At 33.5% G+C, this 17,877-nt stretch overlaps 1 protein-coding gene across 3 annotated transcripts in view; it reads left to right on the forward strand.

Moving 5' to 3' along the window:
* The window catches only part of LOC137398562 (uncharacterized), a 36,052-nt gene that overhangs the window by 13,405 nt on the left and 4,770 nt on the right, over positions 1 to 17,877 (forward strand). For all 3 annotated transcript variants that reach the window (XM_068084697.1, XM_068084699.1, XM_068084700.1), the window contains exons 2-9: positions 2,713 to 2,888; positions 6,629 to 6,729; positions 8,842 to 8,919; positions 10,088 to 10,309; positions 13,378 to 13,451; positions 15,159 to 15,269; positions 16,654 to 16,730; positions 17,247 to 17,425. In XM_068084697.1, the coding sequence (XP_067940798.1) occupies positions 2,752 to 2,888; positions 6,629 to 6,729; positions 8,842 to 8,919; positions 10,088 to 10,309; positions 13,378 to 13,451; positions 15,159 to 15,269; positions 16,654 to 16,730; positions 17,247 to 17,425 (979 nt within the window). In that variant the 5' untranslated portion in view covers positions 2,713 to 2,751. The remainder of the gene's footprint in view (positions 1 to 2,712; positions 2,889 to 6,628; positions 6,730 to 8,841; positions 8,920 to 10,087; positions 10,310 to 13,377; positions 13,452 to 15,158; positions 15,270 to 16,653; positions 16,731 to 17,246; positions 17,426 to 17,877) is intronic.

Here is a 17,877-nt window from a genome sequence, read left to right on the forward strand (position 1 = left end):
AGTACTTAATTTTCTATGTCCGGACATGGCCCAGGCAGTATTCGTCCAAACAAACGAGGATTATCTTTATTTGAGACTATCTTTAAATTATCTTAGACTGACCTGGTCTCTGATTTTCTCAAGTACTAGATGTGTAGGTATAAGCTCTGCATTCAAAATTGTAGTAAAAATAGAAGTTTAAAAAACTTTGAAACCAAATAATTTTAAACCAAATGCAAAAGTTATGTGAGAGCGCATCTTGTGATACAATTTTTCTCAAACTGAACAGTTCTCAACTGCATTGCATCTCCATAACTGGATGTTTTCTTGTTAGCTCTGTCCTTATACATCTGTGATGCTTTCTAACACTTACCCTGATGAACACACTATTCAAATTAATGGTGATTTTATTTCAAGCCACGTAGTTTGAGCAAAAACAGAAAATTATGTTCGAGAAAAAATAAGGAAGGTTTAATTTTTAGATTACCTTTTAGCATCAAATTTTCTACAAAAATGAACAAGTGTAGAATAGAAGGTTCCGGAAGAAGAAAGGTCATTATGTTGTTATCTATTAATTTTTATCATGATGTAAGCTGCAATAAAGCACTAGTTTTAGCATACAGCAATCTTGATTAGTCAAAACATTTCTCATTTCCCAAACAAAACATTATCTTTGTTTGTCATCTTACATCCATCCCACATTGTAGCAGGTGGCATTTTTTGGGTGTCTTCAAATGCATGAGGCAATTAGTAAGAAGTAAAGGTTTCTTTAATTTTGTAATCTTTAAACACAATACTGGTAAAAACTAAATATGAAAAAGACTAGTGTGATACATAAAACATGAGTAAGAGAAAACAGCATTACACGACGTGATAATGGCAGAAAATCTACAACTGAAAATTTGCAGATTAAGCTTAGGCGCAAAACCTTTGTGTACTCATACTTCTTAAATTCTATATACAATAGAGCTATGGATGAAGATGCTCTTACAAATAATTTTAGTACATTTTATAAACATTTATCTTTATTTTTCTCTCATTTGCCATTTTCTTTTATGTTTAAGGGATCTCACTGCGAGGGTGTTTCTCCCTCTCTCTCCCTCTCTCTCCCTCTCCCTCCCCCTCTCCCTCTCTCTCTCCCTCTCTCCCTCTCTCCATCTTTCCCTCTCTCCCTCTTTCCCTCTCTCCCTCTCTTCCTCTCTCCCTCTCTCCCTCTCTCCATCTTTCCCTCTCTCCCTCTTTCCCTCTCTCCCTCTCTTCCTCTCTCCCTCTCTCCCTCTCTCCCTCTCTCCCTCTCTCCCTCTTTCCCTCTTTCCCTCTTTCCCTCTCTCCCTCTCTCCCTCTCTCCCTCTTTCCCTCTTTCCCTCTCTCCCTCTCTCCCTCTTTCCCTCTCTCCCTCTCTCCTTCTCTCCCTCTCTCCCTCTCTATCCCTCTCTCTCCCTTTCTCTCCCTCTCTCTCCATCTCTCTCCCTCTCTCACTCTCTCTCCCTCTCTCCCTCTCTCCCTCTCTCCCTCTCTCCCTCTCTCCCTCTCTCCCTCTCTCCCTCTCTCCCTCTCTCCCTCTTTCCCTCTTTCCCTCTCTCCCTCTTTCCCTCTTTCCCTCTTTCCCTCTCTCCCTCTTTCCCTCTTTCCCTCTCTCCCTCTCCCTCCCTCTCTCCCTCTCTATCCCTCTCTCTCCCTTTCTCTCCCTCTCTCTCCCTCTCTCTCCCTCTCTCTCCCTCTCTCACCCTCTCTCTCCCTCTCTCTCTCCCTCTCTCCCTCTCGCTCCCTCTCTCTCCCTTTTTTTCCCTCTCTCTCCCTCTCTCTCCCTCTCTTTCCCTCTCTCTCCCTCTCTCTCCCTCTCTCTCCCTCTCTCTCCCTCACTCTCCCTTTCTCTCCCTCTCCCTCTCTCTCCCTCCCTCTTCCTCTCTCCCTCTCTCTCCCTCTCTATCCCTCTCTCTCCCTCTCTCTCCCTCTCTCTCCCTTTCTCTCCCTCTCCCTCCCTCTCCCTCTCCCTTTTCCTCTCTCTCCCTCTCTCTCCCTCTCCCTCTCTCTCTCCCTCTCCCTCTCCCTCTCCCTCTCCCTCTCTCTCTCCCTCTTTCTCTCCTTCTCCCTCCAACTCTCCCTCCAACTCTCCCTCTCCCTATCCCTCTCCCTCTCCGTTTCCGTCTCCATCTCCCTCTCTTTTTTCCACTCCTTCTGTCTCTCCCTCTCCTTCCTCCTCTCCCTCTACCTTCATCCCCCTATCTCTCTTTTTCTCTCCAGTTCGGCATTCTTTGTGTTCTATAAAAAACTTGATCTTGCGTGAGTAAAGCGATATCAAACTTGTTGTGTATTTTAGTGTTTTAAATAATATTTACTATAAACTCCAATTAATTTTTTGCAACTATATAACTTTAATTTTTTAGCCATCAGCCTAACATTGATAATAGTGTGAAAAGGAAAATAAAATGACATGTATATAGTAACGTTACATTTTATTGCTGAGTATAATCACTAAATAGGTAACTATGGTTATTGAGGTTAATAAACTTTGTCTGTTACTAGTTTTTAGTATGCGCCATACGTACATAGAATTTTGATGCTATTTTACTAGGAAAGGGGGGGGGGGTGCTTGCATTGGATATAATTACTATAGACTTGTACACTTCTCTATACAACATTTTTGCTTTACTATCTCAACACAAAACCGAATTATTGTCGTATAGTGAGGGTCCACTGTATTATGGTTAACTTATCACATTTTTGTTGCAGAAACCTCTTCTGTAGCAGCCTAATTGGTACAACGAAAGCATGTCTGACAGTAAAAAGTTTGCAAAAGATTGCCTGGCTGCACACAATGAGAAAAGAAAGAAGCATGGAGTTTCTAAGCTGAAGTTGAACCAAACACTTTGCCTGCTAGCTGAGAACTGGGCCAAGGTCCTTCTCAGGTAACCCCCTAGTTTGTAAACATGCCAACTGTACAAAATGAATATCAAAGAATGACATCATTTTAACTTTTAGGTACATACTAGCATTAAGCCGTCAATGCTCAAAAATGCTTTCCTTTTTAATGCAAGTTGCTTTATGACAAAAATCCATGAACGCAGTCTAGGACAATTGTCTTCCATGAGGGCAGTCTAGGATAATTGTCCTCCATGAACGCAGTGAAGGACAATTGTCCTCCATGAACGCAGTCAAGGACAATTGTCCTCCATGAACGCAGTCTAGGACAATTGTCCTCCATGAACGCAGTGAAGGACAATTGTCCTCCATGAACGCAGTCAAGGACAATTGTCCTCCATGAACGCAGTCTAGGACAATTGTCCTCCATGAACGCAGTCTAGGATAATTGTCCTCCATGAACGCAGTCAAGGACAATTGTCCTCCATGAACGCAGTCAAGGACAATTGTCCTCCATGAACGCGGTCTAGGACAATTGTCCTCCATGAACGCAGTCTAGGATAATTGTCCTCCATGAGCGCAATCTAAGACAATTGTCCTTCATGAACGCAGTCAAGGACAATTGTCCTCCATGAACGCAGTCTAGGATAATTGTCCTCCATGAACGCAGTCTAGGACAATTGTCCTCCATGAACGCAGTCTAGGACAATTGTCCTCCATGAACGCAGTCTAGGATAATTGTCCTCCATGAACGCAGTCTAGGACAATTGTCCTCCATGAACGCAGTCTAGGACAATTGTCCTCCATGAACGCAGTCTAGGATAATTGTCCTCCATGAACGCAGTCAAGGACAATTGTCCTCCATGAACGCAGTCAAGGACAATTGTCCTCCATGAACGCGGTCTAGGACAATTGTCCTCCATGAACGCAGTTTAGGATAATTGTCCTCCATGAGCGCAATCTAAGACAATTGTCCTTCATGAACGCAGTCAAGGACAATTGTCCTCCATGAACGCAGTCTAGGATAATTGTCCTCCATGAACACGTTCATGGAGGACAATTATCTTTATTCCACGTGAAGACAGATTTTTGAGTTTTTAATCAGACGGATCGTGGCGCATTTTTATGGAAAAAAGTTCTAAGATTTTTAACTGTATCTGGCATTGCTAGAAGTTGACCTACTTTTACACATTAAATAAGCCATAGTGCATCTAATCTTACATGTATAAGTTTTCCATCACAAGAATTTGTTAATGTCGTGGAACATCACTTTTATGATACTAACAATACTTTCCGGTCTTGTTTGTGGTCATTTGGTGTAGTGCTAAGGTGTTGGAGCTCGATTCTTGTCAAAGGCAAACTTTTATGGAGCATTTGCATAACTGCCTAATTTTGTTATTCTGTGCAATGGTTTTAAGATTAAAAGACCAGATATTTATAATATAGTAGATCAACATTGAATATATATTATTTGACAAGCAAGTGTTGCCGAAAATTGTAAAAAGATAATGACCTTTACATTTCATTTAATGAGGCTTTTATTGTCGGTGTATTTGACGTTCTCTGATTTTCAGCAGGAATGGTAAAATGAAAACTTTTCATTATATGCAGATGGTTTGAAGAACGCAATATTTTAAACCTTCAATGAACTAATTAAGTGGTAGCTCTGACAAAGTAACATAGCGCAGACGGCATGAACGACAGCATAAAACGACAGCATATAACAGTTCTCTGGCTATACCATTTTAATAATTACTACGCAGGTTTCATTGAATCCAGTCTGATGTCTCCCAGTAACCTTATTGATCTGAAAGAAATTGTAGACTTTCTTACATCATCAAAGCTCAGCTGGTAGACACATTCAGCAATGTTCAATGATTAGAAATATTGAATGTTTTGAGAACTAGATTTACCTAAAATAAATTTCAAATTTGAACCAACATTTAGCGACTTTTGATGAGTAAAATATGGTCAAGCATTTTGGCAGGATCATGCATGAAGACAAGATAGAGTGATTTGTGTGTCAGCTCATAGGATTGACCTTTGTTGGTCAGCTCGCAGCGCAGTGTATTACTCTAAGTGTTTCTGTAAGTTATGATAGCAATTATAGCAGCCAAGAAGAGCTGTATTAAGGTGAGTAGAACAAGTCAAGGAATTTATTGAAAGTATGCTTTCAATAAAATTTTAGTTTCATTTGTTCATATGAGATGCTTTTAAATGGAAATTTTATATAATTGTCATATTTGTGGTTTTGTAATACACCAACTACTTCCTAATTGCAACCAACCAACTCTTTTAGGTCTAATTTCTTACTACGAGCGATATTTTTGACACAATACATGCATTTTTTTCAGAGAACCTTTTGCAACTAACTTCTAAAATTCACTTTTTTGCTGTCACTTTTGTCTCTTCTGATGTATCAACCATTTGTGATTCAAAGTCTGCCATGGACACTAGTACCTTCTTCTAAAAACATACACAATACTTTGCTGCATTTAAACGATAATTCTATTCGATGATAAAGATATTTTTGATATTTATTATGTGGAGCTCTCTGGATGACATACAAACATTCCTTAAAATTATGCGCGCATATACTTTATGCAGCAAACATTAGTTTATTTTTCAAGAATTATAGACACACAATACTTTTAGGTGATTTCACTGCAATAACTCATAAAAGGTAACATTTAGAGTTTTCAGTTTACAGTGTCAGCGCAGTATAAATTCATCATGGTGTCTCTCGGTTACATCTTTTGAAGCTTCTAATTAATTCCTTAAGAACTATTCAGCTTTTGTTAATCTATGTTATAGTGTTGCAGATTTGAAGCCAGCGGATTCTAAATATACATAGTGTAATTTGCGAAATTCATTTACGATAAAATCAAGATAAATATTTCCAGCGGACATGGCAAATAAATTAATCTTGCGAAGGAGATTGTTTTTTATCAATAAATTTACAATAATGTTTGCAAATATTTTTGTATTTAAATTCTCAAAAATTTTATAAAATTTTGATCAAAATTTGATTCCAAATTTTTAGCAAAAACCTAATTATGTAGCTTTTGAAAATATTTGAAAATATACTTTGAATTGCTAACCATATGACCAGCTTTGCATGGGTAATAAAACAATTACCAAATGATTTTGAGTAATTTACCTCATAGTTTACTAGTCTAAATACTTACTTAAACAAAAGACACGTTTGAAGCCAGCGTAATAATCATTACGTTACGCGTAGCGATCAACTGTCCTAGTTAAAAACCTTAAAAACTTTAAGCATAAGTATTTTAACCAATGTAAAGAACTTCATTACAATAATTTAATGCTATAGTCGGGATGAGTCCATAATGTAGTGGTAGGCAATAGGAATTTATAGTGTGGTGGGGTAGATCGCTGGTCTTTAGACCTGGAGGTTCTGAAATAAAACCCTCTGCAAAATGGATCATTCCTTACTAGAAGTTAATGACTATAAATAAACACAGGGATGATTGACCAACAAAAAAACTTACAAACATATATACATTTTAATTGAAAATTATTTTGATGCACTCAAAAAATGTTTTCACTGTTTTATTGACAGCTTCAAAAGTTTTTTAGTTTAAAATCTCATAGTATTGCACATACAGTTAAAACTGGAGAGCTATAGGCTATAAAAGCTTAAGCTACAGAACATAGTGCAAGACATTATAATATACCACAATATAACATATTATGAGAAGGTATATTATAATATACATTGTAAAAAGTTATATAATTAAACAAGTATAACATAATTTACTTGTAGCTCTGGAAACCTAAAGCATAGCAATGCTGAACATAATGGCAGTCCACTTGGTGAGAATATTGCGGCTAAGACTTCAACGGGAACTCACTGCGAGTATACTGGTATGTAGAGTACATGCTTGCCTGAGTACATGAGGCAAAATTTTATATTATATTAAATATGGTACTGACAGCATGTGTCTACCTCTACCAACTTAAAGCTTCTGTAAAACTTTGATCAGTATAGTTGAAAATGTGATTATTAGTTACTTTGGTAAAAAGTTTGTTCTTGCCTGTTCAAATTTTTACTATAATAAAAGCCGTGCTTGTTTGTATGTCTGTCTGTCTGTCCGTCTAAAGCCACAGCAAAAATTTTAGTCAAAAAAATTGTGTTTCATGGGAATTAAACTTGGGCACTCCATTTTATACACCTGCGTGCTAACCACTGCACTACTCGAGCTTCACATAATATTTATGCACTTACTGATTACTCATGACGATCTCTCATGGTGCATGGGGCTGCCAAACATACTAGTATTCATAATTCAAATATTTTATTAGTCAGTGAATATTAAGGTTAGCAAACAAGCATAAACAGAACACACAAACCTGGTGTGTAGTACTGTAAGTGACTGGGAGCTGATGTTGCCTGGAGCGGAACGGTTGGAGCTTTCACCTATTTTGACAAATTACACTGTTGCTAGGACACATCTTACAAAATAACTGATATTTTAATGTTTTAATGTTTTGCAATATCTCTCACAAATATGTTATATTTGATGGATTTCAAAAGAAATTTAAACTTTTTGTGAAATCTTTGTACTCAGCTGGTAGCTAAAGAAAAATCTTGAAGTATTTTCTTGTTTTTGCAAGAAATCCTCACTTTTCCACATTTAATTGTTGGCACCACATTTGCTGATGTTACAAGTTGAATAATAGCTACTAGTCTCTAGGTTCATAAGCTTTCATAATTATAAAATGATAAATAGTTCATGTATATTTGATTTGTGAATGATTGGTCTTCTTTACACAGATAACCACTGTAACGGACTATTTGAAATTAACTCACAATGTTCGTTGAAATAAAACGTTAACGTTATAGTGTTGTAACATCCAATCTGATGTTTTTGTAATGAACGAATGAGAAATAATTTATGTATATTTAGTTTAAATGAGTGGTCCTGATTGGACAGCTTAAAAATTTTCATTGCAACTCCAATCTGAAATCAGTTTCATTTGAGATTCAAGGACTCACTGTTTTGTCGCTAATACAATGTGACTTTTAAATGAATCTTTGATGTCAAAGTCGAAGATTTTTGGTGTAAATGTCAAAGCCTTTTATTTTTGTTTTGCAATTGCAGTTGTTTTAAATATGCCAACTTTTAGTCAACCTCAATATTCGTGTTTCAATATTGACAAAATCCTGGCCATGCTATTGAAGACATGACTAAAATGTTGGCCTGTATGGGGCTCAAACCCACGAATTTGAGCTTATTACACTGACACTTCAACCAGTTCGGCTAATAAGCCAAATTATTCAGTTTCAGAATAATTGTATCATCAAAGAATCAAAATTGCTTTGTAACAAAAGTAGCAAACAACTCACTTGATGTTTTTTTATTTCTGTTTGTTCATGTGTTTTGGTAAGTAATGAAAACCCTCATTTTGTTGATGAGTACAAATACGTATAAAAAGTTATACATACAGAAAGATGAAAAATGGTCAATAATAATGAAAATAATACAGATCTGTAATAAAAACTATGTGTGACAAACCAGAGTTCAAAATAAAGAAACTTTTCACAGAAGAATCAAATATAGGTCAACTCTATAGCTATTAAAACTCATACCAGTTGGTTTAGTGATTTATTGGACTAGAACAAATTTATAGAGTATATCAAAATTACAGTTAGTTGAATATGAGATTCAATTATAACCATTAACCAAAAATTATAGTATTTACTTTCATTTCTTTAAAAATTACTGTAAAATTAGGTCTAAGAATAAAACAATAAACCAAGTGAGCTGCACCACTAAAATTATACCAGTTGATTGATTATCAAATATTTAGAAATTCCCCAAAACATATTGCTATAAATTTTAGTGCAAGGGAGCTAGACATTATTCACACATATTTTATCATTATTCACACATGTTATGTCGCTACTATGAGTATAGTTTGAATCAATATATAATTATTTATTATAATTTATTATGCTATAATTTATAATTATAGCTCACGAGGCGGTTGACCAGTGGTACAGCGAGATCAAAGATTATGACTTTTCCGGCCACTCCACCGGAATAAAAACCGGTAAGTAGGGATCTTTCCAAAATAATGATCCTCGTTTACATAAAGGTTTCAAGGGAAACTTTGAAATATTTAGACTGACAGTCAAATAATTTAAAAAAGCAACAATTTCAACATTGTTAATTCATAGAAATTGAAAAAATTAGCTAAAAGTGAAAAAGGATTGGTAGTGGCTTATTCAATGCTGTTTTTCTAAACTGACAATTTAAGAGGTAGCAACTCCAAATTTAGCTTTGCTTTTTTCTCTCATTAGTGTGTTGTGCACTGTTTGAAAAGCTAAAATATTGTGATTAAATTTGTCCCCTACGGTAATAGCATTTAGAAAATAACTCCAAGTTTATTAGTACAGGTATTCCTGTTGTATCCTCTTTGCCCTGTGAGCATTTTTGTACCAGATATTTCTAAATCATTGGTTCTCAACCTTATTAGACGTCCTGAGTCCTACCAATTTCATATGCGCTTTCACCAACCTTTATATATTTGAAAAGTAAGTTGTGAATTTTTACACTCACAACAATTATATGTTTTAAGGTTCAGAAAATAAACTGTGCATTAGCATCACTATGTTCAAAGAACAAAACCAATATATTTCATGAAATTCCCACAAAATACATCTATTTACATAAAAACATGACCTTGCAAATCAGTCTCACTTCTGCTGGCGCCTCTGAAAGATCAGTTCAGAAACGCTTGGCCTCACTTGGCAAGTGCCACACTCATGTCTTTTTTCAAAGCCAAGTCTATTCCATGTCTTGCAAAGATACATGAAATCTTCACTCAGCCCATCACTTATGTAGCTTGACATTCACCCAACCCCTGACACCGACTCACTGAACCCATAGGGTTCAATCTAAACCCCAGCTAAAAACCCCTGCTTTAGAGTTGGCATAAAGAACCTTAAAACAGTTGAATTATATTAAATTTCAAAATTTCTTATATGAAAAATTATCGAATTTATTACGTTGAACTTTATTATATTAAATTGTTTATTAAATTTAAAATACACGTTTAATTGATTTATTAAAAAATAAAATGTTTTCTAACTGTTTACAGTTTTTAGAAGAGATAAAACTGTTACAGAGTCTGTTTGGGAAAATGACTTTAAAAAACCACATAGCCTGAAAAAAATTGAACAACTAATCAAAAGTCACTTGCAAGTCATATTTTGCAGGTCATTTTAGCCAAGTGGTTTGGAAAGACTCAAAGGAGCTTGGAGTTGCCATGGTCTCAAAGGGAGGAAAGTGCATAGTCGTCGCCAACTACCATCCAGCCGGGAACTACGTAGGAAAGTACAAAGAAAATGTGTTTCCAATGAAGTCGACTGTCAAGTCTGTAGTCGTTGGCGGACGTAAAGAGAACAGCTCTTCATCCTCTAGCGATGAGGAAGGTGGAGGTAGGAAACAGGTCAAAACATTTTTTTCAAATGATAAGAGATTGGTTTTCTGCCATGACAGAAATTCAGCTTCCCGCAGTGGAAATCTCAACAAAACCAAGCCATGAATTTTCAGCAAACTAAAGCAGGTAGAATAGGTTTTTCAAGTAAGAAATTACAAGTAAACTATGATAGCTAATCTATAGAACTATTAACTATTCAATTATTAAGTATGTCAATGTAGTCAATGTAGTCAATGTAGCTAATCACATTGACTTTTTTTACATAAAAAACAACTATAGCTGCATTGGAGTTGTGCTACCATGCGTGAAAAACAAGTTGAAGTAAATATTTCTTTTCCTTGGTTTGCTAATAATATTCTGGATAAAAAAATGTTGCTTATTTTTAGCCTGTTCTACACAATTGCGTGTCAAATAAAACAAGTTTAATCTTTCTTTTGGTAAAAGTCATGATTAATATAGTTGTGTTATTGTGTTTGGATTTAGTTTTGATTTAATTTGAGAGTTTAATTTTGATAACCAATCAAAAGGTAGAAACCAATAATATTTTTTATCTTAATTTCAACATAATTGTTTAGTAATTCAAAAAGTAAACCTGAGTTTATGTTGGTTTAAGCTAAAATTTTGTCAAGCTAAACTCAGGTGAAGACAACTCTTTATAAGACAATTTCATACATGTATTTGACTCAGAGAACATGAAGTATTTAAACTGCAATGGAAAAGATGTTGATCAGCATAATACTCATTAATTAGATACAATTAATAAATATTAGGCTTTTAGTAAAAGATTAATAGAAAGCTGTCAGTCTCTAATAAACTAAAATGATAATAAATAAGAAAATAAGTCTCGTCACATCGTTGTTAGCCACCTTGATAATTAATAAAGTTAAAACTATGCAGCATTGACATTCATGGTGAGCATGAGCACACAATTCCAAAAATATGTAAAGAATTGAATTTAAGAATATTTAAAGATTGGAAATAGTTTTGATTTTTTCAGCTGGAATCATTATTATGGTGATTCAATGGTGATTATTGATTATTTTTACTTATATATAGGAATGTCAGAGCAAAAAATTAGCCTCTATATAACAAAAGAAGATCTGAATAATAATAAGCATGATGCTGCCTACTGCACATAGTCTATCTTGTTTTCTCTTGTTATGACACTAACTATTATGGTACAGCAAAACAAAGGTTGGCAATGTTTCAAAATGCAGTCAACCCCCGAATTGTGAATCCTCATTTTCACAAACTTTTGATTGTCCGGATAACGTTCAAAGTCCAGAAAGATGTCCGATGCAGCTGTGTTCATTGGAAGAATAACAACTCTGACCGATAGGTGAATCTTGTAACAGATGACACAAGCAACGCGTGCTTGCTAGTTTTTCGAAAGTGTCCTGTAATTTCCGTTTGCTATTATTATTGGTATTAATATTACGTATACTGAAACATTTTGCAGGTATTACCATATATTACTTTCTCATGTGTAATGTATATGCATATTGTACTATATTATAATTATGCTATAATACTAATAGTTTGCTCTTCCTACAGACCACGCAAGTGATGTTTCCTGTCAGAGCGTTGTACTGTAATGTCCTTTTGTTATTGTCAATGTTATTAATGCAATACTGTACCCTATTGTAAGTATAACCATATTTTACCCTTTCATGTATACTTGCCTTAGTTTACCATGATGTAGCCTAGGAGTATGTGTTTGAGACAATATAAGCAGTTTAGTGTACCGTTACCGTACTCAATGTTCAATGTCTGGACATGGTCCAGTCTGCATAAGTCTGAACAAACAAGTGTTGTTTTTATATAAGAAAATATGCAGGTTTACGCAAATCCAGTTGCAGCAATAAAAAGGCTTTAGGTATATTATCAAGTTTATTCAAATTTAAATAGGTATAAATTTTATAAACTGGCTAACAGCAATATACTGTTTTAGGTGTAATTAAAAGTATTTTTCAACACAGTTGTAATAGAGAATAGAAAAAGCTAATTAAGAGGATAACTCCAAATTGACTATTCAACTATCACAGTCTTTAAACATTTTGCTTTAACCCAAACATGCTCATTCCTAGATTTGTGTCACAGGTTTAAAAATTCTGGGTGAACTATGGCCAGAATATTTGTATTTGTTTTTCTCACCTGACAAACATCGTTTTTATTTTGTGACCCCAACATAGTACATCCACCATCGTATATTTCAGTTTATGAATTTTTTGTTACTGCAACTTTCGATTCACTATCCCAACTCCTTTGCAATACTAATAAATTACCAACTTTTGAATCACCTCTTTTCAACTCACTCAATAATTCTTGATTTGTGTCTTTACATTTTTTTTGTAATAAAAACACTATTTTGCTGATGATTATCAATATTGATTATCAATATTGATTATCAATATTGATTATCAATATTGATTATCAATTTTAATAAAAAGTTATACATGCAAACTTGTGTAGCACTCTTAATTAATTAATGAGAAGCATTTTGAATTTCTATTTAATGAATGTTAGCTACACCTTCAAACTGGGTTCACAACTAATTCTTTTAAAATTTCAAAACAATTAGTTGCGATATTAAATCAATATTAGTGCTAGCAAGTAATTTTATCTGTTTTATTATTATTAATATTGTTAAATATTTTATTTTGCTGTTATTTTATTATTATATTATTGTTATATTATTAGAAAATATATACTACTATACATAGTTTCTATATTATTATTAATTTATTATTATCTTATTTATTATATGTCTATGTTATGTACACAAGTAAATCTAATGCTGTTTCTGATACATCACTAGTACTTTAAATCTCAACATTTAAATAAAATTTTGGTTAAAGAATTTATTTAACTACTTTGCAGGTGCCCAACTAAATTACAAAAGTAAATTAATTACTGTTATTAATTGATTGACTAATACTACTAATTAAAAAAATTACTTTGTTTTCTTACATGTATATGTCTCCTCGAAACCAATTTGATCAAGTCAGCCTACTGATTCTAACCTTTGTATACAAATGCTGATTGTATTAATAATTGTTTTTATAGCCCAATCCCGTCCTCAACCCGATGCCGTGGCGAAAGCTGCAAGTATAGACAGAGCAAAGTTTGGCACAAGCAAGGTACAATTACACTATAAGCTACTCTATATTGTTAACATATTAACATGTTAACATATAAACATGTTACTATATTAAAATGTTAACATATTAACATGTTAACATATTAACATGTTAACATATTAACATGTTAACATATTAACATGTTAACATATTTACATGTTAACACATTAACATGCTAACATATTAACATGGATATATGTTAGAATGTTAACATTATAATATGGTGATTTATTCACATATTAGTATGTTATAATGTTAACATTATAAGATGCTAACATATTAATATGGTAATATGTTAGCATGTGTTAATGTGTTAATTAAAATTCATAAAATTGAATAAAGACAAAGAGACATAAGTTTTACCTCTTTATTTCAAGTCTAAGCTAATGATAAGAAATTGATTTGGCTCTTTTACGCTAACCCCGACAAAATAAGATTGTGCTCTGTTCATAGAACGCGGAAAAGTTTGGTAAACTTTGTTAAAATCTGAGTCCATCATATACATTTTATGTACTCTATCTAAATAGTTTTTTTACTTTTTAACTCTTGGAAAGAAACAAAAAACTTAGAATAAAAAAAACTTACACATTTCCTTTTTTTGGGACAAAATGCAAAAAATGTGATCTATTCACAACTTAATGATTTTTTTAAATTTAGGAACAAAAGTAATTTGACTGTTTTTTCAATTTATGTGTAACATTGGAACACTATGTAAAACATTAAACAATAAAACCAGCATAAAATTAAAGTTAACTCCCTTTTGGAAAAAAAACTTCAATTGCTGAATCAGTAAAAGTAGTAATGCGTTGAGGTCATAACTCTCGGTGAAATAGTGAGTTCTGAGCAAGCTTGCCGTGTATAATTAGGCAAAAATTAAAAAAAAACCTTTGCCTTTGTTGCCTATTACATTTAGCAAAAACTTAAACTAACTTTGAATATAATTTACTTACTGCATAAACTATTTAAGCTATGCATGTTTTACAACATTGGAAAGCTGAGAAGCAAATCTCTCTAATGACGTCAAAACCTCTAACAATAAAATCATTTTCACTGAGAAATTGGAGCCTCAGAGATTGACTCTAAACTTTACACAAATATTTGTCAGGTTTACATGTCTCCAGAGACTGCTGGGACAGCGTTTGCTTCAGATAAATGTTTATAAAGAATAGAAAATCTTTTGAAGAATTATTTAATATGTATATTGTCTAGTCGCGAAAATGAAAAAAATGTCACAACAAATGAAATGATAGTAAAAACTGCTTCAGCTTTTGCATACTACTTGCTAACTAAACAATAACTTCTGAAGCATATTTTTTAAAATCTTATCTGAAATGATCAAATAAATTTTTGCTTTTAGATTACGTTAACAAAAACTTCAATAAGACTTGAACCTCAAAATGATTTGTATCACTTTTAGAAAGTCTGTCAAGTAAAACCAAATAAAGTATTTTTATAAATAAATTGTATTGACTTACTTACTACTAAAATTAACAACTTTTTGGGAGCACAATTGTTAAAAATCAACAAGGAAGGTTCGGGAATGTTTCAAACATTTTAATATGATCTATTTTAGGGGCATGTGTACTGCTGTATCACAGCTCTGCTTAGTGGTTATGCTATCTGATTGCTAGTGAGCTTATAAGCTACGAAGCCATTTCTACAGAAACACTAAATAAATGTTTAAACATTTATCCCTGTGCTTCAAAGGTTACGGTGACAAAGACAATTACTCATCCCGATGGAACTGTGGAGACGATTACAGAAGAACGAATTGAAGAGAATGTATCTCCCAAGAACTTGCTTTCTGATCCAAACCAGGTTCTTATAATTACTAATATTATTTTTAATTTATTGGCTTAAATTTATTGGAGCAATTGTAAGAAATGTTTGCATTTTTTCCAAAGTAAAAATCCACACCTTTGGTAAAAAACTAGCTTTTTTAAAGAAACTTTATTCGCAAGCAAATAAAAATATGAAAACATTTACTTTGATCAATGAAAATGAAATTAAACGTGGACTCTTATTCAAAGTTATTTCAGCTTTAAAATTATTTAACCATATTTTACTGTGTTGTTATACAATAGTAAACTATATTGTTTAATAATGCACTAAATATGTAATATCCAAAGATATGATATAATACTATATTAAATTAAATTATATTACCTTATATACTATATTATATTACATTACTCTATATAATATATCATTGCACTGTATTATTTTGTCTGATATCATATTGCATTAAACTCTACTATATTATATCATATTAATATGCTGACAGTTCCATGCCTCGTAAGGGATCATCAGGTGTAATAAGTATATGCACAATTATTCTTAGATGTGGAAAGGTTGTTTAGTGGTGCAGATGGTAGTGTGCCTGGTGGGGAGCTGAATATCAGGGCTTGATTCTCAAACTATGCAATTCTCTTTCTAACACTCTTAGCATGGCGTTGAATGACTAAACATACATGTACATGTAGCCTTTATTATAGTAAAAACTAAACTTTGTTTTATTAAGGTATATTATGCTATATAACGATCTAGCTCATAATCATCAAACTAACATGTTCACCAGCTCAGTGCGCTGTGAGAGATCATCATGCGTATCCAGTATATGGAGAATTATCCAGTTCATCAGTGTGTTGCCTCAAAGGTGTAGTGGTAGTGTGCTTGCCTTTTTTTCCTGACACCCTGAGTTTGATTCTTGAATGAAGCAGTTTTTTTTGCCTAATGCTCTTAGCATAACTATAGACAGATAGATGACACTGTTGTTATTATGGTGAAGATTGTATTATATTACTACTACTGTTATATTATAATCATGTTATATTATTACTATTTCATAACAGGTTTTATTCTATTATAACTAACACACTGTCATATACATTTTATATCAAGTCAAAATATTTTTTCTCTATAAAAGATTCTTTGTTTAGATGCATATACTACTAAAAAATTCTAATAGTAACTTTATTCTAGATTTTCATTTTCATGTTATTTTCTGTTTTATTCTCATTTTTATCTATATTGGATATTTATCATTTTAGTCTGATATCACATGTACTTTTAATATTTACCACTTTAGCCTGAGATCATATGCTCTCTCAATACTTATCTCTTTAGCCTGAGATCCTATGTACTTTTAATAATTAGCACTTTAGCCTGAGATCATATGCACTTTCAATACTTATAACTTTAGCCTGAGATCAAGTGTACTTTCAAGCAGTCAGGAGAGGAGTTCAAGAAAGATGCTCTCCGAGCGCACAATAACCTTAGGTGAGTTTTCATTGGTTGATAAATATAAAATATAAAATATAAACCAACAACTTTAAAAAAGACACCAAATAAATATGGGTTATAATTGTTCATAACACCCGTTTGCCATTTTTGTTTTTTTATTCTGAAACCATGGCAATAGCTTAGGCTAAAGGCAGTAGTCAGACACTTCAGCTAAAATAAATCCACTTTTAATACATTTAAATTCTTCAAAACTTGGACATTTGAAAACCTTATAAACAAATTTCATTTGCTTATCAGTAAATATTATTCAGCTAAAACCCAAAGTTAGTATTTAGGTTATCACAAAAGTTTAACTTTATTTATTATAATTTATTATTCTGTCTAGCAAAAATTTAACAACAGTTTTTCTTTTAAATTGTAAAGTTTTCAAAGTTAAGATAAATTTGTATGATCAAGTCTGATAGAAACATGCTTAGTTTAACCACATCCAATAAGTTCTTTGAATAAATTAAATAGGAAGTTGATAACAGCTGAAACGTGTCACACTTTTAGAGCTCTCCACCACGTTCCAAACCTCGAGCTCAACTATCAGCTCTGTGATGTAGCTCAAAAATGGGCTGACCACCTCGCTACCATTGGCTCTCTGCAGCACAGTAACGGCTCGCACATGGGCACACAACTCGGAGAGAACATCGCATCTCGCTGGGGCTCTAGAGGAGCTGACTACACTGGTATGTACAGACTGCTTTTAACAATCTAGTTACAGTAAAACCTCAATGTTCGCACGCGCGAACAAACAATAAATTTGAAATACAGGGAACCCTCAAGTTATGAGGTCTCTGTCTTACAGTTTTTGCTGTACATATCAGCGTAGTTGACTCTAAAGGAACCACTGGTATGTACAGACTGCTTTTAACAATCTAGTTACAGTCAAACCTCAACATACGAGTATGTCAAAAAATGAGAATTTTGAGATGCGCTTGTAATTTAAGCAGTTTTCGACTTGGGATAAAAGATTAATTTAAGATGCGAACAGACGAAACAGTTTTCGATGCGGCCATTAGGTGGTTAAGCATGCAGAAGGCCGCTATTGAGAACATCATCACTTGGTTTTTCTCGTTGGATCAGTTTAAAAAAAAGTTTTGATAAAGCTGACAAAATGTAATAGAAAAGACAATGCAAA

This window comes from Watersipora subatra, chromosome 6 (genome assembly GCF_963576615.1).
Source record: "Watersipora subatra chromosome 6, tzWatSuba1.1, whole genome shotgun sequence".
NCBI classification, from domain to species: domain Eukaryota; kingdom Metazoa; phylum Bryozoa; class Gymnolaemata; order Cheilostomatida; family Watersiporidae; genus Watersipora; species Watersipora subatra.